We start from the raw sequence: 22897 nt of genomic DNA, 5'->3' as shown, positions 1-22897 counted from the left end.
GTCATGATAATTCCTGGAAGCCAATAGTTCACTGCACAAAATAATCTGTGATGAACACAGCTATGTTCAACCTCCTTGCAAGTAAAACTGTATTTAATGTAGTCTGGGTCAAGGTTAATTTAGATGCACAAACTTTGATGTCAGCAACAAAAGACAGGTATTCGAAAGTCATAGTGTTTTCACCTTCCTGTAAAAAGTTAATAACCGTGTGATTATAAGATTAGATGCATTTAGCATTGTTTTGTAGTGCTGTCTGAGACCATATCAGACCCTTTTTAAGGTTATGACCCAGCAGTTGAGAACCACTACTCTACGTTGTAGAACATATATGTCCCTATTTTCTCTCACGCTGAAATTTTGAAGGTTTGTTTTACAAATGTCTTTTAAAAAGCTTGTTGACAAAGACTGGAGTTATTGTGATGTAGGTAAGATTAAGGAGAACGTCTTAAAGTAGTAAGCAGAGAAGGGACATGTTTTCAAAGTGAAGGTGCATGACTAGCTGAATGAGAGAGAGCGAGAGAGAGAGAGAGCGAGAGAGAGAGAGAGAGAGAGAGAGAGAGAGAGTTTGTCACTCTAGGGTATGTAGCATTACATATTAGACATGGCTGACTGGTGAGGTCTCAGTGATGCAGTCCTGCAGCTGCTATTCTCTCTTTCCCATGAGTGCCTGCTGCCCACACACTGACCTGAACATGCACATTACATCAGTTCATATCAACTACACGGTGTGACTAATGTTTGCACAACTGTTTTATACCACTGTAGCGCTACATGCCACTATTTGTTTATTTTCAGTTATGAAAATAAATTAGTAACCTTAGCTGTATCCGAAACCGAAGCTAGCTGCTTTCCCAGACTTCAAAGAAAGCGTTTTAATACGAAGTATCTCCTAAGGGTGTCGGACAGGCTTCGAAGACATCAAAACATCTTGCAAAATGATAAAAAAAAAATTGTGTGAGCTTAACAAGCAGACATTTAGTGATTAAAAAGTTAATTTGTGAGAAGAAATTAAAAATTACAACAGCATAAATAACAATATGAGATTTTTTCAGGGTTATTATACTTAACTAAAGCTTAAATAATATAATAGGTAGTTTCTTGAAATTAAGTATAAAAAACATATTTCAGTTAGAAATGCAAAGCAACATTTCTTATTTTCATTTCGTAACTTGAAAACTAAAATAAAATGGAATCAAAATGAATGAAAACTAAAACATTAAAAAAACAATAACCAGTGAAATGACAAACGCACACAACTAAATTACTAAAACTTTTTAACTACAATGAAAAAAAGATGTTAATAAAATAATATTTTACCATAATATACATTATTATATACATTAAAAAGAACAAAAGTAAAAAAAAAAACAAAAAAAACTTAAAACATATTTGTTGCTTGAAATAAAATTAAAATGAACTAAAATAAAATAAATAAAAAAGTAAACATATTATTTTAGTTAGACATTTCTCATTTTCATTGCAACATTGTGCGGGAAGACACACCCTCTATAGTTTTATCTTCTCTCTTTTGCAGTCAATCTGTTGTAAAGTTGTTGTACCAGCAGTTGGAGCGGTTCACGCAGGAGCCTGGAGCTCACTGGAGGAGCAGGCATACATGCTTCTGACAGAGACAGAGAGACAGACCATGAGCTATTACATTCAAGAGTACCAGCGTGCACACATCGGGGTAGAGCCTCTGGCCATGGCCCTGTTTGAACTCTTCAACACACATGCCAAGGTGACACTGACAGCAAAAAAAACTCTGAAGAATTGCTAACAACCCATAAAGCCATGGTCTATGCCAGCATCTTTGTAATTTAATGCACATTGTCACTGAAAACTCTTAGTTTTATTGTTAGCATTGTATTTAAATGAAAAATGTGTCATATTTGGAATGATTTCAGGTGTTTCATTTAATGATCTCTTGGCTGTTCCCGCTCCCCAGCTGTCCTTGCTGGCTGAGGTGCGGACTCTGATCGCGCCGCAGGATCTGGAACGATTCGACGGGCAAGTGTTACATCGCGAGATGGAAGCGTGGAGAGCTCGGCACGGAGCCTCGGGCCTCCTGCACCCTGACTCTATCTGCGTCCCCCGTCCAGAGTGCCACATTCCTGCTGCCTGCCAGCTGACCACTGCAGTCCCCAGCTACAACAAGGCACGTGGCTTTGCGAGCATCATTTGGTGCAGTGCTGTGAAAATTAGCATGCACAGGTGGACAGAATTAAAGTACAGATTCCCTGTTTAAATATTACTGTGCTACTTTTAAATTTCCACTTTGGTAAGAGTACAAACCCTGAATGAAACAGTAATATTAAGAAATAGTATTACAATAACTGTATTTTTTTTCAGGATTCTTCAATGACTAGAAAATTCAAAAGAACAGCATTTATTTGAACGGTTTACAACTATTAATTTCTTGAAAAAATCTAATAAAATTAAATTGGAAAAGGACACAAAACTAAAAGGAGTAACATTAAAGCCGACATACACACTACCATTCAAATGTTTTTGAAAAAAGTCATAATACAGTAAAAGCTTCTTTTTTTTTTATTTCTTTAAAAACATTGGACCCCAAAAGTTTTAGTGTATGCATAAAAAATATTGATGTATAAAATATTGATGTAGTTATTTTTTATCATTTTATTCATAGCTTTCAGTGCTCTATTCCCATATTTGATGAGAGAGGAATTTTTTTGTATTTGTAATATCTAACTTTAATCAGCTTTTACTTACACCCGAGTCATTTCAGTGATTGTTTATGCTTTTTTTTGGTTTTGTTTTGTTTTTTTTGCTTTGCCTTAATAGAGTGAGTGCAGGTTGGATGGGAGTTTGATGCCAGTTGAGAGTCTAAATTCTCTTCCTAATGTTGCTCTGGTGAGTTGTTTACATTTGTCTGCACACTGTTACGTTTTGTGGAGTAAAAGCAGGCAGCATTAAAATGGCCTTTGTATGTTTATGCCTGAATGTAACAAGAAAAGAAAAGGACATGATTTAGGACTAGGAAAGCAAAACACTTATCCCTAAAATACAAAGACTGTCACATCCCCTGTAAACCTAAGAAAATTGCACAAGATTTTAGAATACATGCACCTGTATTTTTGCAGTCTCAAAGATTGAGAGATCAGTAATCTGAAATGTAGTAGAGGCAGTGTATATACACAATATACATCTACTTGACCTCTTTGTAAGAATATACAGCATGTGCAGAGTATGTGTTGAATACGGGCCTGTTTCCAATAGTCAGCCCCCAAAGAGAAATTAAATCTGAAAAATAAAATGTAAAAAAGGCACAAAATTCATTAATAAGTAATAACACTAAAATCAATCTACTGTATATTGTTCAAAAGTTTGGGTTTGGTATAAGATTTTTTTTTTTTTATATTTTTGAAAGAAGTCAAAATACAGTAAATACTATATTATTAAATTATATTTTGGAATTTTATTACAATTTTAACTAACTGTTTGTTATATATTTTAATATGTTTTAAAGTGTGATTTATTTCTGTGATGGCAAAGCTGAATTTTCAGCAGCCCTTAATCCAGTCTTTAGTGTCACATGATCCTTCAGAAATCATTCTAAAAGGCTGATTTAATGCTCAAGAAACATTTATTGTTATTATTAATGGTGAAAACTTTTTTTTTTTTTTTTGCTTTTTTGCTTTTTTGTGGAAAACATTTTTCTTTTCTTTTTTTCAGGATTATTTGATGAATACATTTTTTCTTTAAATCTTGCTGAGCTCAAACTTCTGAATAGTGGTGCAATTAATTTAATATATAATTAAAATATGCTTTTAGTTTGAGTAGTTGATCCAACATTGCAAACCTTCATACTGTATCCAGTGTAATTTTACTGTACACTACCCAAAAACATTGAGTAGCATATACCAGACAAAAGAGCTTGTTACTCACCTGATGCGAGTCATTTTGATTTTGCAGAAGTTGCATGGTGACATCATAAAATATTTGTAACATAAAATACACGCTGTTAGGTTCTAATTCAGAACACAGCCATGTGACAGATTTTCTTTTTATCTAGTCAATCTGCTGAATATTGTGTTAAATGCAATGGATTTTTATCCTTTCCTTTCTTGTTCTCACTTAATTAAGCATCAGCAGCCCAACATTAACTCTTGTAATCATAAATAATTATCTTGGATGAATCCCTAATTGACCATCTTGCCATAAACGTGTGCTTATACATAGAGACAACTCTATATCATCTGTTAATTTCATAATGTGCTGGCATTTTAGAAGGAAATATCACCTTTTAAAAGTGTATAAATGTCAGGATGTCTTTTTCTTTCTTTTTTCAGTGTTATTATAATCTCACTCAATGATAATGTATCGTTTAATTGCCTGTCTTAGTCTTTGAAAGTGGCAGTGAGGCGATAAATATAGACATTACATTTATGTTTTATTTCAGGACAAGATGCAGCCGTCATCCGAGTCACCCCCCTCGTTCAAACCTCCACCTCCACCTGTTCGACATGCCAGCCCTAAAAATCAGACCAAACGACCTTCGTCCAAGCTGTCCCAGACCAACCTGCTCTTTACCGCCCCCTGTAGGCGGCATCAGGAAAACCATACCCACAATCACTCACACTCGCCCTGCTCTGCTCACACCTCCCCATGTACTATCCACCACACTGCTTCCAGCTGCTCTGTCCATCACACTCCTCCACCCTGCTCTCACCATCACAGCTCTCCACGATCATCATCCCATCACGCTAGCCCTTCCTCTGGACCACCGTGTAGAGATTTGGTTCAGTTTCTGATGAGCAGGCAGGCGGCAGTGCTTTCCCCACACCTAGAGTCTCCAAATCGCTCTAGAGAGGGCACCCCCATGATCTCTCCACGCTCCTCTCCATCCCTTTCACCTTCACTGCTAATGCCTGCGCCGCCCCCCTGTAGCCCTGAGAAGCTGGAGGGCTCCCCCTCTTCACACAGCTGCGGTGCCACCCAGACCAGCCCACTACACCCTGAGCCAGAGACGACAGAGGAAAGGCCTCAGCCCCAAATACGAGGTGAAGACACTCTCAGATCATGTCTTAAAGAGATAGTTCAGCCAAACATGAAAATTCTGTCATCATTTACTCACCCTCACGTCATTCCAAACCTGTATGACTTTCTTCTGTGGAACACAAAAATTTTTGTTACCATTGATTTTCACTGTATAAACAAAAACACTGAGACATTTATTAAAAATATTCTTTAGATATTTTTATGTACAATGGAAAAAAAATTCATACAGTTGTGGAATAACAAGCAACACGTAAATAATGACAGGATTCAAATTTTTTTGAACAAACTATTTTACATACAAACAAACTAGTACTTAAATCTAGTTAGGAGCATTTTTTGAATGGATATTAGGGCTGGATTAGTTTTTAATTGAATTAATTATGTGGTATGTTGGTTAAATCCCATATATCAATATTTCAAAATCTTAGATTTTATTTGAATGATCTCAAGTGGATGATTAGAATCCTAAAACCAAAGATTTGACTCTTGTACAAATCTTTAAATAAATGCTTATAACCATTAAAAAATGTACAGTGTACCCGGTGTTGACACAGACAAATGAATCATTTAAAAACAAATCTTTTTAGTGAATCAAAAACATATGTAATGTGATTCACGGACAAATAATGACAGGATTCAAATTTTTTTGAACAAACTATTTTACATACAAACTACAGTAATAGTATAATATAATAGCAAATAAATAGTATAATAAATAGCAAATAAATAGTATAATAAATAGCAAATAAATAGTTGTTATGAAGTTTTCTGTATAATTTACTGCACTTGCTGAGAGAAAAAAATGGAAATATGACAACATGAATCACAATCAAATTGAATTAGGGGAATCTGTATTGATAACAGCCCTATTGAAAACACATTAAAAAGAGTGGTTTAAGATAAAATAGGTACTCAAGGCTTTAATTTTCTCAGATGGCAGGATACCTTTTTACAAATTGTACATGCAGTCCAATTCACATAGTTTATGTGAGGTCCACATAAATTCTGAATGCAGATCTCTAATCTGTGAAAGCTAAATTGTGTGGTTATTTATGGCTTTGTGTGCTCATTTGTCTGTATTCCCAGGAGCCACGCTGTCCCAGCTGTCAGACAGCGGACAGACTCTGAGTGAGGACAGTGGAGTGGATATCGCAGAGGCTGGGGGGTTGAGTAAGGACAGCAGCCCTCGACCAGGTAAAGCTCCATTCCTCCAGGTCACAGGTGGCACACGCAGAGCGGAAGGACTCGCACAGACCTCCGCAAAACAGGTGAGAGAGCAGCGACGAGTTCTCTTCTGTTTTTTTAAATATGAGTTAGTGTCATTTCATCATATAAATAACCATTATACAGTAGTATGTATGAGGTGTGACGTCTAAAGTGGCATCCCTGTTTGTCATTGTTTTAGATGGGAATGATGGAGCCTACACTTGTACGGGTGCCCAAATGTGCCAGTACACTGGGTATTGCTGTAGAAGGGGGTGCCAACACCAGACAGCCTCTACCACGCATTGCGACCATACAGGTGGGTCAGAACGCTCTGGTCTAGACATAGGTTAAAGTTCAAAGTTACAGCTGAGAAATGTGCATCAGCAAGCTCATTTAAAATATTGTATAAATAAATACACTACCATTAGCGTCAATAAGATTTTTTTTAAACAAATGCTTCTCTTCAGCCGTGATGCATTATTTTGATCAGTCACCTATGAGCTTCCAAAAAAAAGAAAGAAATTGAAAAGCTAGGCAGCTCATTAGGTTTTGGAGCAGGGCTATACGGTATGTTTATTTACATGGTTAATACTTTCGCCATTAGATAGACCCCTTATCTGAGTATCTAACAGTATTAAGATTAGATTTATCTTTAGTCATAACTTTACAGGAAGTTTTAAATATAAATGAGCCCGTTTGTTTTCCTCATTTCTTTTATGACATTTAGCCCAGCATCTGTTAGCTAATGCAGCACATTAGCATATTCAGGACCAGTTTATGTGCATGTGTCTGTGTGCTTGCTTCTCTCATTGTTGTGTTCACTCAGCAAGAAGGTCAGAGATTTTCCCTTTAGCGCAAAGTGGCTTTGCACGGAAATATGTTTGCTTGCATATTTAAAACACATTGGGATAAAGCAGCTAGTGATATGACTATAGCTTTAGGGTAATAGCGCTTAAAGAGATGTCTGATACTGCTGACCAAAGACAAAGTGCTGTAGCGGTGTTGCTGTATTTGTATTCTTTGTTGATTGGTAGAGGATCCTTGAAATTTGCATAGACTGTCAATTTACAGAACCAGGATTTGTAAATCTCACCATTGGAAAGGTCACAGGAGGAACAAAGCCTGTCACAGACCCATCTGGACATGTTTCATAATTAAATTAAATTCATATTTATAAGTTGAATGCACATGAATGCCACCACAATTGAGTGAGTGAGTGAGAAATGGGGTACAATTTCCACAAACAAATATACCATATATTTGTTTGTGGAAACAACAAAAATTAAAAAATATTATATATTATGAAATTGCAAAATGTAGGAAATGTTATATATTATTTAATTTGCAATAAAACTAGCTAAGTTGCATGTAAAAAAGCAATGGTATTGTGCAATTATGATGCAATATATAATGATTAAGTTTACGGCAACTTCATAAATGAATTAAAATATATATAAAAAGAAAAAACACAACTTTTATTTATTGCAGTATTTTGGGGTAAGGTACATTGGTATCTTGCTCCAAACAAAGTGATATGACTGCACCTGAAGCCGAAATTGCCACTTTCAATTCCTAAAAATGAACTTCCCAGCAGGACCTGAGCATACCAGAATCTGTTGGTCTATTAGAAACAGCAACTGTGAAGAGAAAAGCTTTTTATAGTGCTGTTTCATACCATCATATTATTCCTCTGCTTTTTTGATTTTCCTGAAAATGCTGACCTTCATAGGAAGGAAAAATTATTAGAAAAACAGATTTATTTTCTAGCTTTAAGCTAATGAATAGTAAATAGGCTTGTGCTTGATTGTCCTTGATACCTTATACCAGGGTAATACTAATATTTCTCCATTTAGTAAAATGCCACATTCCTAGAGTGAATTGTTTGTTTTAAAAAAGAATGTGCTGTGGATCATATTTCAAAGCTAAACCAGACATAATGGCTATAGTTTATGGTTTTTTTAAAGCAGTATTTTTAAAGCATCACACAGTATGTGAAGTTAGAGTGAGATCTCAGACCACATCCAACATCACAATCAATTTAACCCAAACTTAAACAAAATAACCACACAAACAGCACATCCATAATTCGTAACCATAGCTACCGCACTTCCAGACTTCTTAAGATCCACTTTGGTTTTTAATCAAATGTTCATTATGTGAGCATTCACTATTCAGTCTTTATGAGACATGTACAGCTCGGGTGTCATGTTGAGAGTTCAATTGTAATAAATGTTGACAAATTAGATCAGACTCCAGCAGGATTGTATGACAGTCGCACTTTCATGGGGTAACCTGATTGTGGACCGGAGAGGAGTTTGTTGGCCTAATAGCAGCACTATTAGACTGGCTTCCCTCCAGCTCAACAAAACATGACAACCAGAACGCTCATCTTGGTTATCTCTTTCTACCTGTCCTCAGGCACTTTATCTCCATACTTTGACAGGAGTTCAGCTAATAACCTCTCAGAATGAAGTGCCATATCTGAGAGAGCGAGCGGTCATTTTCTCCCCCATTTCCCACTTGTCTCATCTCTCACGCTTTTTATAGATGATCTCTTTTTCGGAAAGTTTGAGACAGCTGCAGTACTTCCTTTGCTTATTTCTCTCTTTCTCTTTTTGCCTCCCAGAAGGGGGGCTCTGTGCATATCTCCGGACAGTTACGGGTGGGTCAGGTGATTCTGGAGGTGAACGGCGTGTCACTTCACGGCATGGAGCACCGGGACGCGACTCGGGTCATTGCAGAGGCCTTTAAGACTAAAGACAAAGACTATGTTGACTTTTTGATTGCCGAGTTCAACTCTGCTCTGTAGAAGTCGTCCCTTGAGAGTTTCACTAGTTGCCACTGCAAAGACGTTGCACTTTATGTCAAGTCCACACAAGGGGCTGAATGAGTCATGCTTGTCATATCTGAGTCACAGTTAGCTTAGAGTTCAAAAGCTGCAACACACCCACCTTACGTCTGTGTTCTCGCTATAACAACGAGCAGCTGCCACACACGTTCACTGAACACATTCCTGGTATGTTCCAGTGGATGATCTGCAGAGCCAAGTATACGCACACACACACACACACACATTACCACTACCATTAAAGTTTGGGGTCTGTATGTTTTTTTTACTCCATACAGCCATTACCACACACACACACACTACACATTAACACACACACACCACACACACACACACACACACACACCACACACACACACACACACACACACACACACATTTAAAGTCTTTATGTTTTTTTACTCCATACAGCCATTACTCTTTATTGAGTCTTTATTGTCAAATGATTTTTTAGAAATCATTCTAATATGCTGATTTGGTGCTCAAGAAAACATTTTCATATTATTTCTTATTATCATCAATGTTGAAAACAGTTGTGCTGCTAAATATTTTCTTTGATGAATGAACAGCATTTATTTGATTTCTCTCTCTCTCTCTCTCACACACACACACACACATACTGTACATACAAAAATCAGCCTGTTTTTTTTTTTTTATCTTATATCTGTACATACTTCAAAGACAGGTAATAGAGAGGTATAATGAAGAAGTGTATAGCAGTATTTTATTTAAGAGATCAGATGTGCAGTGTTTCAGTTATATGTGCTGTAAATGCATGGCTCCTGATTATGCAACATACAGAGAGAGTTATTGTACATAGGTAAAATAATGTAAAGCTGTATATATTTTATTTATGTAATATACATTTTTTTGCACATACTGTTGATACAATGTTTTCAATGACTATATCAAAAAGCTTAAAACCCTTAAATATGAAACTAAACATCACCACTTCGAATAATAACATACATACACATATAAGTTTTTCAACCCCGAAGGATGTTCTGTTCCCTTCAGATGTTTTATTCTTCCACCACATACCATTATGCAGATAGTTTGTCTTTAATTTTATAAATAATTTTTGTTTATTTGTTGCTTGTCCTTTGTTGTACTTTGCAATGTAAAACACATAATATTGTAACTTTACAGGAACTAAATTATTGTAGGCTGATTGCAGAGCAACACCTTATAAAGACAGCGCACAATCCGAGGGTATCAATATTATGCCTGAAATATTTATGATTTATGCCAAACTGGAAAAGAGACTTAAATAAATATTTAAAGACTGAACTAAATGTCTGTAATTTATTGATATTTTTATTTTCTTGGTAAAATCATACTGTTTATCAGCCCAAAATGTGTTCATCTGACTCTTTTCTCTGATGAAGTAGTGTTTTGGTGCCCTCATGTGTTCAAATGAAGAATATTGTTTTAATATCTGAGGTTTGCGGTGCTTACAAGGCAGTGCTATATTTAAATTAACTGTATTATACCTGTTAAATATATTATTTCCACCTATTTTACCATATATTTTTGTTCAACTTTTTGCAATTAATTTGGCTCTTTTTGCAATAATGTCACACCATTCAAAGTCTTGTCTTGTCATATATTGTATTTATTTTGAACGTTATTCCATTTGAACAGTTTGAAAATGTCTTTACTTTAATAGTAAAATGACGACGAGACTGAGTTAAGGTAGAGTTGATTTTTTTCTTCCGATTTGAAAGTTTTTATTTTTTATTTTATTCTTATATCATCATATTCACCTGTTATACATGTTTCTAAATATTCAAATGCATCTCCCTCAAAACCAAATGAATAATATAACTGAACTGAAATATAACTAATCTATATATTTTCTATCATGTTATGAGAAATACCATAATGCGTGATGTACATGGCATGAAAACTCTCAAATGTCATAATCACAAGATGTTTAACAGAAGCCAGTTTATTTTACTATATGCACAAGACAATAGTTTGCACTTCATAACCTCTGATATGATAACATGTTACATATATTTAAATATGGCATATAGATTGTATATTTACACTGCATGAAATTGTGTTCTTAGTGTAAATAAATAAAAGATTACAACATAAGAAGCAATCATACCACATTACTACACAAGGGAACGGTCATTCAGTGCTGAAGATGTAAAACAAAAATAGAAAGTCAACAAATGAGGCTTTACTATATTAACAAAGTCTATATAAAAGACTAACTCTTATTTCCAAACCACAGGATTAAAACAACACAAAGCAGCTGATATTCACAAAGGGATGTCCAGTAGTGACATTAGCACACAACAGACACAATCATGCTTGGCAGACGCTGCATAGCAGGCCAAACTACTGATTGAATTCAAAATAACTTTACAGAAGAGGAAACTGGAGTTTCTTTTGTTCTGCTATGCTAGACATTGAGAGTATTCAAATAATCTGCTATTTTTGTTTTATTTATCTACAGTATGAATTACACTCAAGTCAATTGGTTCCATATTACCAACAATGCTGAATGACACTGACAACTAAATAATTCCTTGTTTTTTGTTAATGATCTTTTGTGTATAATCTGAGGCTAATATTGATACTGAATGTAACAGAGGTTATATATGTAATAGTAATAATACACTTCACTATAGCCTATTGCTGAGAAGGGAAGTGCTGAAGGGAGACAGACTGCCTAAAATTAGCTGAGGAAACTTTGTATGGGTGTGTGATAGCAGAAAGATTCTGTTTTAACAGTCGTCTAGTTGGATCATGTCATTGATGACATCAGAATAGTGAGGCAGGGCAATCAAAGGAGAAAGTGAGACAAATTTGATTGATGTTACAGTGAATGAAAATATCTACACGTCTCTTTATTAAATGTGTTATATATGATGATAAAAAGGTCAGTAGATTTTTTTATATTAAAGCATTAAAACGCCTTTTTTTTTTAAAATGTCAATTTAATCAATTTGCAATTAAAAAGGTCTGACCTTTTTCATGTCTTTCATCACTCATCTTCTGCAGGAAGCTGGTCCTCGGGGGCTGCATTGGGGTCCAGAAAGTCTTGGTGCTGGAGATGCTTTAGGTATTTAATGGGAGTGATGGTGTGGGTGGAGCCTGTGAGGGAGGTCAGAAACATGGTCAGAAAACACTAATTAAAACCACATTGCAGGGGTCTGTTACTAATAACAGTTATAAAGTGACCAGTAAACATCTTTTCTGTCACTTACTGCTTATATTCACTGTCAAGGCAAATTACATCATTTACAACAATAACCACTGTATTCCACAGCAGAATGCTTTTGATGCTCAATAACTGTTATATTAGGTCAGCAAAAAATATACACTACTATTCAAATGTTTGGGGTTGGTAAGATTTTTTATGTTTTTGAAAGAAGACTTTTATGCTCACCAAGGCTGTAAATAAAACTTAATGACCCCAAACTTTTGAATGGTAGTGCATAATACAAAGAAGTCTAATTAATATATCGCTTGGAATTTTTAAAGGCACAGCTATAAAAAGAAAGGCAGAAGCGTGTAGTTCTGTCTGTTGTAATGGTTATTTCTGAAACGGTGAGTCATTGATAGTTTCGAGGTGTCAGAAAGGGCCCTTGAGCACTGCAACCTACCGATGAGAGCTTCCCATTTGCCGTTGGCCTGCGTGACCTCATAGACGCAGCGCATTTCGCTGTAGGTCACACCCCCAATGATGAAGACAATGATGCGTGGGCCATTACGGATCTCTCCTGGACTCTTGTTCTTATGCCAGTTCCCATAACGTGCACTGAAAATGGCCAGCAGTGCTATTATCACTAGATATTTCACTAGATTAATGAGAAGATTATTTGTACTGAATTCATGTGTTTGTGCAGGTAATCCAACCTGGTAGCCGTGGTTGTCTTTGAGGATGCTGTGCGTGTGGAGATGTAAGGGTACTGTTTTGGGTCGAGTTTGTCTTCAATGGCGTCCTATCATAATATAATTAAGAGAAATTCAAGTAAAAGAATGTTGACATATCCAAAGTGAGGCAAGTCCTGTTGGTTCAGCTCACCTCCATGATGTCTTTGACCAAAGGAGTCCATCGGGAGAGCTGGTACGTTTGCTCACTGATTCTTTCCTTACGGTCAGGTTTCTTCCCTTTACGTGTGGTTACTTGCTGTGGATACATATTTAAAGAGGTATGCAAATAAAACTAACACATAAATTCTGCAAAATTAAAAAATAAAAATTTATACATCTACATAAAAAAAATAAAATAGACACTAAACAAAAAAAAAAAAGAAAAACCAATTAAAGGCCATATTAGAAACAGTAAATGATGACAGAATTTTGACATTTTTGGTTGAACATGTTTGTGAGGATCAGCTGACCTCTGAAATGATGGGAACCCCCATATGGGCCATATTAGAGATGATGTCACTGTCCTCTGGAGGGATCTGAGCATGCTGGAGCAGCTTACAGAGATTCTCCTCTGACACACCTATGAGACAAACACACAGTCAGCCAGGGATAATTATACATAATTCCACGCATAATTATAGAGTTTGAACTGGCTCTAATTCCTTGCATCCCAGCATTATGACAGTTTTGCTCACTGTTGTGTGATATTAGTAATGGCTGTGTGTACAAACTGTACACACAGTGTCAAACGTACCACCCCCATCTCACCCACACACAGCAAAACAGATAGAAAATACAAAGCATTGGCCATTTTGAAGCTCTCTCACCATTCTTGAGAAAGATATAGAGCAGGATGATACGGATTTTGTCCATGATGGTAATGTTGGCATCCAGTAGGACGGGTACGATGGCTCTCATGGGATCTTTGATCTTCTCACCCTCTGCATCTGTGCCCATAGCTAGATCCTAAGATGGAGCACACAGACACTATTAACATTAATTAATATGATGCTTTGAGCAAACAGGCCAAACAAAGATATACTGTACCTGTTCGACACGGCACAGTTTGTCCACTGTACCCTGGTAATGCTTCATACAGTCTTCTGCTAAGTGCAGATGAGTTGAATACTGCAAGATTACAAAACTTCTATCAGCAATGTTGACCTAATTATCCCCTTGAATCAGTTGATATAAAACAAGAAAATGATCTCAGCACCTTGCTTAACTCTTTCTGGTACTGTGGCATCTTTTTAAGCATTTGGGCGAGCTCTTTCATGGTGGTCTGGAAGATGCAAAAACAGTCAGTTATCAGCAACAATCAAGAAATTGCAGTTAATGTTTGCTCAGTGATGAATAACACACCTTCTCTCCTGTGTTCATCTTTTTGCTTGCAGAGAAGTCCTTAAGCGATTTAGTCACAGCCCTAAAAGAGACAAACTATTATATTTAATACATTATTATTATTATTAATTCTGGCTTATGTTAGTTATAATTGTTCAAAAATGTATTCTTTAAAAATGAATGAATTTTATGTTATTGTTTATTACACAGTATAACGTTTATATATAAGTAACAGTAAATACATTTATAATGTTTCAAAAGATTTCCATTTCAAATAAATGCTACTTATTTTAAACTTGAGCAACTCAACTGGTTTCAGTTTCATATTGTATATTAGAATGATTTCTGAAGGATCATGTGACACTGAAGTCTGGAGTAATGATTGCTGAAAACTGGGCTTTGCCATCACAGCAATAAATGATATCTTAAAATACATGAAAATAGGAAACATTTGTTTGAAATTGTAAAAATGTTTCACTGTGTTACTGTGTATACTGTATTTGTGATCAAATAAATGCAACCTTGGTGAGAAAGACTTTTATAAATCTTTTGAATGTTAGTAAACCTGTGTAGGAATGAACAGACTTACGTGGACACCTCTGCTATGTGTTTATGTCTCAGAGTCATCCACAGGTCATCATCTTCATCCAACAGCACCTCTTTCATACGAGTGTCACCCATTCCACGCACACACATACACACAAACACACATGCACACACACACACACACACACACACACACACACACACACACACACACACACACACACACACACACACACACACATATGCACCATCACCATAAGTAAATCAGCATCAGCATTGTATACAGTGCAATGATGGATGGCGATATTAACATCATGAAAGTTAAAACACTTGGACTTGACCGAAAGTCAGTTAAAATGATCTGAGGGACCTCAGAACAGTATATAGATGAATTACAAACTGTTGGAGTTATTACTTGTAGACATCATTCTCAATGGGCAGCAGGTCATATGCCATGGCCTGAAATGTGAGCTCGTGTAGAAGTGGAGAGACAGGGTCAAAACCTCGATCCAGAATCAATAGCTGCGAACGTGCTTTATCAGGTCCCTGTAAAGAGAGGGAAAAAAGAAAGAGATCAAGATGGAGCACAAAACAGTAGAGGAAGGAATTAAAGTTGGACAGTGAGAAATTAAGGTCACTTGTGCCAGACAGAAGCAGTTTATTTTTAGCATCCGAGACAAAATATTGTGCTACAAGCTTTAAAACTCACCTCTCCCAAAGTGGGGTCATCCGCTTTGTAACCGTCCAGTTTATCCTGAAGCATTTGGGCCAGGACTGCATTGTCTTTGTACTCTCTTCAAAACACAGCAACACATAATCCATCATGATGCGGACCGCCACTGACCTTTAATGCTCATTCTAGATTAAATCGATTAGATTTAAATCACTATAATCTGTTATATCTGATTTTTTAAATAACAGTTGTGTGCTTGTTTTATATATATATTTTCTTTGCAGATGGCTGATGATGCTTGGAGTTACATTACAGATATGTGTCAGCAGATGGTGTTTATGAGGATGTGAGTTTAATGGTAAGACGTTTATGCATGTGTTTCTTCTTCCTCTCTCACCCTCTGTATCTTACAGCTGGGTACTCTTTCAGTGTGGCGCACAAGGTGGCTATTTGCTCGGCTAAACGCTCCAACACCTGGTTCTTTACATCAGCTTTAAACGGGCTGTAGAAATCCTGGAAGGCATCTGGTCTGTCCATTGAGAACACCTGAGAACAAAGTAGCAGCAATAGATAAATGTCTCACTATGACATCGAATTTGTGCATTTATTCTCAATATCTCAGATGTTCAAAGGGATTCAGATGGATTCATATGGGGTTATCAGCGCAAATGCATTTAGGAGCTGCATCACTGAAATCGCATACTATCTAATAGGTACAATATTTGCTTAGAAGCATAATTGTGACTGTTAAAAAATATTAAGATTCAGTATGAATGAAATACATACTACCCATGTTCAGAAGTAAAGTGTTCATCAGATACGCACTTCAGAATATTGCTGTAAGTAGTAGGTCATTCCGGTAGCTTTCACCTACAGTTTTCAGACAATACTTGTCTCACATACTGTTTTTCTCCTACTATATAATAGGGAAGTAGGCATATTCCAACACAGACCGAGTCTTTCTCTAAAAACATGGTTAAAAATGTATTTTTGCTAAAACATGGACTCAATAATAGAGATGTAGAACACTAATAGTGTGTCCTAACCAGGTGTGGTGAGATAAGGTGACTACTAACTGTTTCTTTTTAATCTTCCAGATTAGTTTTTGGCCTGACTAGCCCCAATTCCAACAGAAATGACTGAACGTTTTCTCACTCGCTTGGTTTCTATTGGCCCCGCCCACAGTATAATCCCACTGGTCCAAATAACTGCTTCACATAACTGTAAAAAATATGTTCTTCAGGTTACAGGCTCTGTCCCTTTAAATCAGTGCTTCTCAACCTTTGTGAATCCAAGGGTGTCCAAGACTGTATTTGAAGATATATCTGGTGTTACTGCTATAACAACAAAACATCTTACGTTTTTATTAACAGAAACTAGGAGTGCCAAAAATAGTTGAATCAATAATTCATTTTATATAAAATAACTAAAAAAAATATCATTTCTGTAATTCTAGAAGTTTCATAGATTGAACGCTCTTCAGAGTTCACACTCTTTATGAATTTGCTTTTCAGTCGTTACAGGATAAAATGGTCTATTATTATTATAATTATATATTTTTGACTAACAAATAGCAAATTTTAGAGCCTGACATAACTAGAAAAAATGTATCCACATTATAGAAATTCCTATTACTTTACGATTTTATTTACATGACTTTTCCAGGTCTAGAAATTACACATTTAAAATTTTCCAAGACCATGGGAACCCTCATTCTTAACTGAAAAAGGCAGTTGTTGAAGAAAAATATTTAAAAATCTGAAATATGATGTCAGTTTAAATCTAGATTTTTAAGTGTTTTACCTTATTTGAATGCTTATTTTGTCATATTTTAAATAATTGTAATATATTTAACATACCTGCTACATTTAAGCCATCTTGCATCCCCCTTGGAAGTTTGCTGAGGCCCCTTAGTGGATCCCTCTCCTTAAAATTAATCTGAAATAAAACTATAAGCGGCCCTTATGACCAGATCTACACAGGATGTTGTCAGTCATGTGATATTATTTTTTAAAGTATTACTGAAAGCAGTGGTGGTTCACAGCAGTTTTAAGTTAGTTAGTTTTAAGTTAGTGTGTTTTATAAAGTGCCACAGGCAACTCACATCTCACTGCTGTCCATCTGCCCATGAGAATCAGCTAAAAGTCTTTAGCAAGGATGAATGTTAATGGCTGTTACTGTTTCCCATGATCCTCTTTCACAACAGTAGTAACTCACTGACACGTCACCTGCCTTCCCTCTCCCTGTATATGTGTGTGTTGTACATTCTGTATGTTTGGCCAAAAACATGGTATTCAAGATTAATCTACAGCTACATAATAACTGCACTATCCTCTTTTCTTCCCTCAGCTTGACCTTTAATCCATAGTTCTGTGTCTCTCTATTCCTATCCTAACACACTAGCCTCAACACACTCCCCCATCTGTCACATGAACATAACCCTACTGACATCCAACCAAATTTCACGCTCGCTCTCATTGGCTGCCTGGTGACTCATTGATGGGGTATTAACCAGTGGGGAGCAGGATTAGGGTTGGGATAGGGAGGGCTGATTCAGCCACTCCTCAGGATTAGTTATAGAGGGCAACAACAGAGGATTGGAGGCATAGAGACGGACTGACCAAAGCTGCTCTCGAATGTTCCGGCATGATACAACCAGGGCTCATGCATTCACCATACTTCCCTCTACATCTCCATACATCTTCCTAAGCATCATCCCTTCTTTCTTGGGTCCTAGGAAGTCTCAGGGTCTAATACAGAGGCTACTCACCTGTGATTCATAGGGCAGGAAGGCGATGTTAATCTCAGTCAGTGTCTTCATGACTTTAGAGGCACGGGATTTACTTATCAAGTTGAACAAAGAGTCTGGGATTGCTAAAATAAAATAAAAAAATAAAAATTAAAAAGAGATTGAGTGAGATATATATATATATATACTAGATAAATATCTAGTAAATGTGTAGAAATGAGTTGCTGATGTAAAAAATTAAAAAAAAACACACTCACTGTCTGTGAAGAACACATGTGCCCCTCTGTATATTGGATTACGGGGATCTCTGAAGTCATTGATGAGTCCCTCGACGGACTGTTGAAAACATTGTGTGTTTTTATTCATATTATATTATCATATATTATTATTCAAAAATGAAGTAAAAACATTAATATTGTGAAATTTTATTGCAATTTAAATGAACTTAATATATTTTAAAATGTAATTTATTTCTGTGACGGCAAATTGAATGAAAATCAATTTTTAGCTGCATTATTCCAGTCTTCAGCGTCCAATAACAAAATCCTAATTTGTTCCCAAAAAAAAATTCCTCCTTTTAAAAAATTTTAAAAAAATTTTTCTACTATTAATTTTTTCAGGATTCTTTGATAAAATAGAAAGTTCAAAAGAACTACATTTATTTGAAATAGAAATCTTTTGTAACACTATGAATGTCAATATTGTCTCTTCATCAAATGAATGGGTCCTAGTTGAACTAAAGTATTAATTCCTTTCTTACTGAGCCCAAATTTTTAACAGAAGACTGATTGTTGAAGATTTTATTGAAATTGCTTTTCAACTGATAACATTTCACTGTTGTGTTGTAAATCAGTAACTGTCATCTTGTGAATGTTGGGATATGATACAAACTCCCATATAAGCTCAAATTTATATATAAAAATAAATGAGACACCATACCTCATCAGATGGAGTGATGAGATATATAGCTTCCATGGTAGGAAGAGGCTCACGCCGCTTGGTTATATCCTCAACAACTGGAGTAAAATGGAAAAAAGTACATTTGAGCCAAATGGCTATATACAGAAATATATACTGCTAAGTGAATGTGTATCTGTAAAACTCACTTGTGATTCCCTCAGACATAATGTCTGTCATTTTACAGCATGATGAGATCATCCTCATGCTAAGCTTGTCCACCACCAAAACCTGAGGGAGAACAGCATGCATGATATATGTAGAACAACACGTAACAAATCAAAGACAAACATAACATGTTTGGATGCTGTAGGGTCTATTTAATGCTGGGTTAGGATGGACTTTTAAGCAAGGAGGCCTAATATGACAACAGAGTCATCTTTAATTTTATCTTTAAATTTATTTCAAGATTCTTTTTTATCTTACTGTACACACTCAATAAAGATTGTGTTTTGATTGCACAAACAAATACTGCACATTACTTCACGTCAAACAATAATCTTTTTCATAATGATTGATATATTCTTTAGATGAAATGACGGTGAGATTGATGTGTACCTTCCATTCTCCCCTCTTCTTCAACTTCTTAATGACATCATTCATAATCTCTGTAGTACAAAAAAAACAAAAACATGAAAAACAAAGTGATTTCTGCAAAATAAAAATAAAAAAGACAATGTTCAGGGAAAATATCAATATTTTACATGCAACAGATAAAGCAAATCTGAGTCAAAGTTTAAATCAAGATTACAGGAAACTTCTAAAATGTTAATGCTGCCAGTATCACAAAAATTCAAGAAAAGACCTTATTAAAGAAGAAAAGAAACTTGCACCTTGGTTCCTTCCAGTGTGACTGTGTAATATTGCTACACAGCGAGATATAGGCTATAAAATTAATCTGAAATAATGATACCAATGACTGAGACAGTTATCCAGACAAAGATCTTAAATTACTCTATTTCATTCTCAATATAAAGTAAAAATATTGAGAAAGAAATATATAGTCACTTAAAATGTTTGAGTAAGAAATATACAGGTGTTTGATAATCGGAGCATATCTGCCACACTGTAAATATATCTGAGAGAATATTTCACTTTAAATATGAATGACTTTTACACGCACACACAGTCTACTGATGCCTGGCTCACACTACAGGAGTTTTAGGACGATGTATGCTCGATTTTCCTCTCCCAAGAATCAGAGAAAAACTCGTGTCGAGGACCTGGATCAGGTCCTGTGTTCAGCGCAGATTATCTGGCAATGTGAGGCGTTCACAGATCGAATCTTGCACCTCTCGATCCGCTCTCAAAATATCGGGGCCGCCCTATATCATAGCATGTTTGATATCTAGGATTTTAAATTGGGATGATGTCGGCTATGATTACGTCAGTACTTTCACAACAGCCAATACGCGACCGCAACACAAGCTGCTGTAGGGTTCCGTTGGGCAGAGGAGATGGAGAAACTGCTTGTGGAAGTTTTGCAATAAAGCGGCTATCTGTTGAAAACGTAGCACTTGCTGAAATGTCCATGACGATCTGCTGCGTGAGATCAAGTGAGGTGCTTCCTCTGGCATGATAATCTTCATAAAATCTTATAGTGTGTGATGATGCGCCATGAATTTCAGATATTGTAGTGTGTGTGAAGAAAATCTGTGAAGATTCTCCATATGTGTGTGTGCTGCAACCAGATTTCACAATCAGTTAAGATTTTAAAACTCCTGTAGTGTGAGCCAGGCATGAGACAACTATGCAGAATTTGCCAAAAGCATCAGGTAGAAGTTCTCTCCTTTTTTAAAAAAATACGTTTAAAACAGCATCATACCCTCTGCAGACACTAAAGAACACTTCTAAAAAATGCTAGGTTGTTTCAACCCAGCTTTGGGTCATGTATGGACTAACACAACTGTTGGGCTGAATTTACTATTATAACATTATGGTTTGCTGCTTAGCATCACATTGTTGAATGATATAAGGATGCTTTTTGTCAGTTGTCCAATGTGTTTTGGTGTTAAGAAAACTGTATGAAATCATACAGTAAAAAATAAATCAAAACTGTTCAGGTCTTTTATGGCAGCAGAAAAGGAAATGATTCACTTTATTTGTTTAAATGATATATATATTGTATGTGTTGAGAGAGACGCAGCAATCGCAGGCCTAATCTCTTCTCAATCCTCTTACACCTCCAGCCTATCTATTTTTGCTCCTCCTCTGTCTCTTTCTCCTGCTCTTTGTCACTCCTTTTTTTTCCTTTTCTCACTCTCTTTCTCTCTTTATATCTCTACCACTGGATGTGAGCACAGTGGACCTGAATCATTTTTTACTGCCCTTTTAAAAGCTCCACTGAATGGCGAGATCCCAAACACAACAGCTTCCTGCAGTCATATAACACATTTCACAGCTTTTGACGCTGGATCTGTCAGTTCTAACACCCAGAGGTGTTGTTGCATGAAAATAAACTTGTGATGAACCTCACAGGCTGCTGAAAATGCCGAACAACAAATCAACATCCAGTCTGGCAAAATTTCTGTTTATTAAAAAGTTGCTGGTGAGATGTGTGATTAATATTTAAAGGGTGGAAACTGGATTGAAAGCTTTTAGATGCTTGCAGACTAAAAACTATACCTATTGATTAAAAATCAGATTAACAGTACAAACCGATATGTCCAAAAATACGTATAGACTACCCTCCAGCAGGATTTTTGACATAGGCCTATTATGCTATAATGTGTCAATATTTCCTAATGCTGATGCAGTGATGAAAATGAAGTGCTTGATCTTCACATTTGTACAAGTATAACAAAAATTCACACTTAATATTTGATGTTTTTCCTCAGAATCTCTAGGATTTAATCAACACCAGCACTATATATGGCAACAAAAATAACAAGAAAGAATGACACAGGGCACATGGTGAAAAGTGTGAAGTCTGGATGTTATGAAAGAAAGAATCCGATAGTGCATTATGAACACTGGAAAACCTTACGGTGGCATAGAGCCAGAAAATAACCTGGGCTGCAAAAAAAGTCGATTTTTGACACTGGCATGTCAGAACTGTCTGTAAGGGATGGTGTATAGATAGATTTCCCACTTTTCTGTGCTTCCACCCAACAGCACAACAGCACCTCCCCTCATATCTAGATCCTTAATCCCACAGGACTACACAGATTACTGTGTATCTCCAATGTGCTTTTAGCTAGCCTACATCAATCATTTGCATAGTGCAATATAATAGAATAAAATGTTAAATGTAAAAGATTCAAGAAGAGCAGTGTCACTGTATGAGGATTATATTATTGGTGAAAAGTATAATAGCATTTCACTCACCATGAAAATACATAACACACATGTACAAACTGGTACAAAATATAAATTATACAACGAATTAGAAATAGCTGCAATTTCACTTTCAAATACATCAATAATTTAGCCCTAAATCAACTTTAACGAAACATTTCTTACTTTCTCCGACAATCGCCTTGAGCCCCAGAGATGCCATCCTGTCTCCTGTTGTCTCTCTGCCTGCTGGACTCAGAGTGCGCGCGTGCTTCGAGCACAGCTGGTGTAAATGGGATGTGGCGCGTGCGTCGATGCCTAATCCCACCACCCGCCTCCGCAGCTCCACTGTTGACATATGCTCCATGTCTTGTAAACTACACAC

At 36.2% G+C, this 22897-nt stretch overlaps 2 protein-coding genes across 4 annotated transcripts in view; one reads left to right on the top strand and one right to left on the bottom strand.

The window, feature by feature from the left end:
• The window catches only part of LOC109053327 (whirlin-like), a 55751-nt gene extending 46486 nt beyond the window's left edge, over positions 1 to 9265 (top strand). For 2 of the 3 annotated variants that reach the window (XM_042755545.1, XM_042755540.1), the window contains 7 exons: positions 1535 to 1738; positions 1946 to 2155; positions 2806 to 2874; positions 4424 to 5024; positions 6109 to 6290; positions 6428 to 6544; positions 8855 to 9265. In XM_042755545.1, the coding sequence (XP_042611479.1) occupies positions 1535 to 1738; positions 1946 to 2155; positions 2806 to 2874; positions 4424 to 5024; positions 6109 to 6290; positions 6428 to 6544; positions 8855 to 9037 (1566 nt within the window). In that variant the 3' untranslated portion in view covers positions 9038 to 9265. The remainder of the gene's footprint in view (positions 1 to 1534; positions 1739 to 1945; positions 2156 to 2805; positions 2875 to 4423; positions 5025 to 6108; positions 6291 to 6427; positions 6545 to 8854) is intronic. The other variant, XM_042755551.1, reaches the window with a different exon arrangement.
• Positions 9266 to 11007: 1742 nt separating this feature from the next.
• Positions 11008 to 22894, bottom strand: LOC109098800 (syntaxin-binding protein 1-like). The gene is made up of 19 exons (XM_042755531.1): positions 22699 to 22894; positions 19795 to 19844; positions 19386 to 19467; positions 19219 to 19295; positions 18537 to 18615; positions 18301 to 18404; positions 15928 to 16076; positions 15567 to 15651; positions 15270 to 15403; positions 14901 to 15002; positions 14333 to 14393; positions 14187 to 14252; positions 14018 to 14098; positions 13798 to 13936; positions 13441 to 13550; positions 13122 to 13226; positions 12953 to 13038; positions 12700 to 12854; positions 11008 to 12187 (listed from the first exon to the last, which is right to left on the bottom strand). The coding sequence occupies exons 1-19, from the start codon at positions 22877 to 22879 to the stop codon at positions 12078 to 12080; spliced, it is 1956 nt and encodes a 651-aa protein (XP_042611465.1). The 5' UTR covers positions 22880 to 22894; the 3' UTR covers positions 11008 to 12077.
• Positions 22895 to 22897: the final 3 nt, after the last annotated feature.

The sequence above is a fragment of the Cyprinus carpio genome, chromosome A5 (assembly GCF_018340385.1).
Source record: "Cyprinus carpio isolate SPL01 chromosome A5, ASM1834038v1, whole genome shotgun sequence".
NCBI lineage: Eukaryota > Metazoa > Chordata > Actinopteri > Cypriniformes > Cyprinidae > Cyprinus > Cyprinus carpio.
The sequence above is the reverse complement of the archived record's forward strand: the minus strand, read 5'-3'. Positions and strand labels throughout refer to the sequence as shown.

Coding starts and splice junctions, on each gene's coding strand:
- LOC109098800 (XM_042755531.1), bottom strand. CDS start 22,879: ATGGAGCATATGTCAACAGTGGAGCTGCGGAGGCGGGTGGTGGGATTA. Junction 19,845..22,698: donor CAAGGCGATTGTCGGAGAAA/GTAAGAAATGTT, acceptor TTTGTACTACAG/AGATTATGAATGATGTCATT. Junction 14,253..14,332: donor AGATGAACACAGGAGAGAAG/GTGTGTTATTCA, acceptor TGCATCTTCCAG/ACCACCATGAAAGAGCTCGC.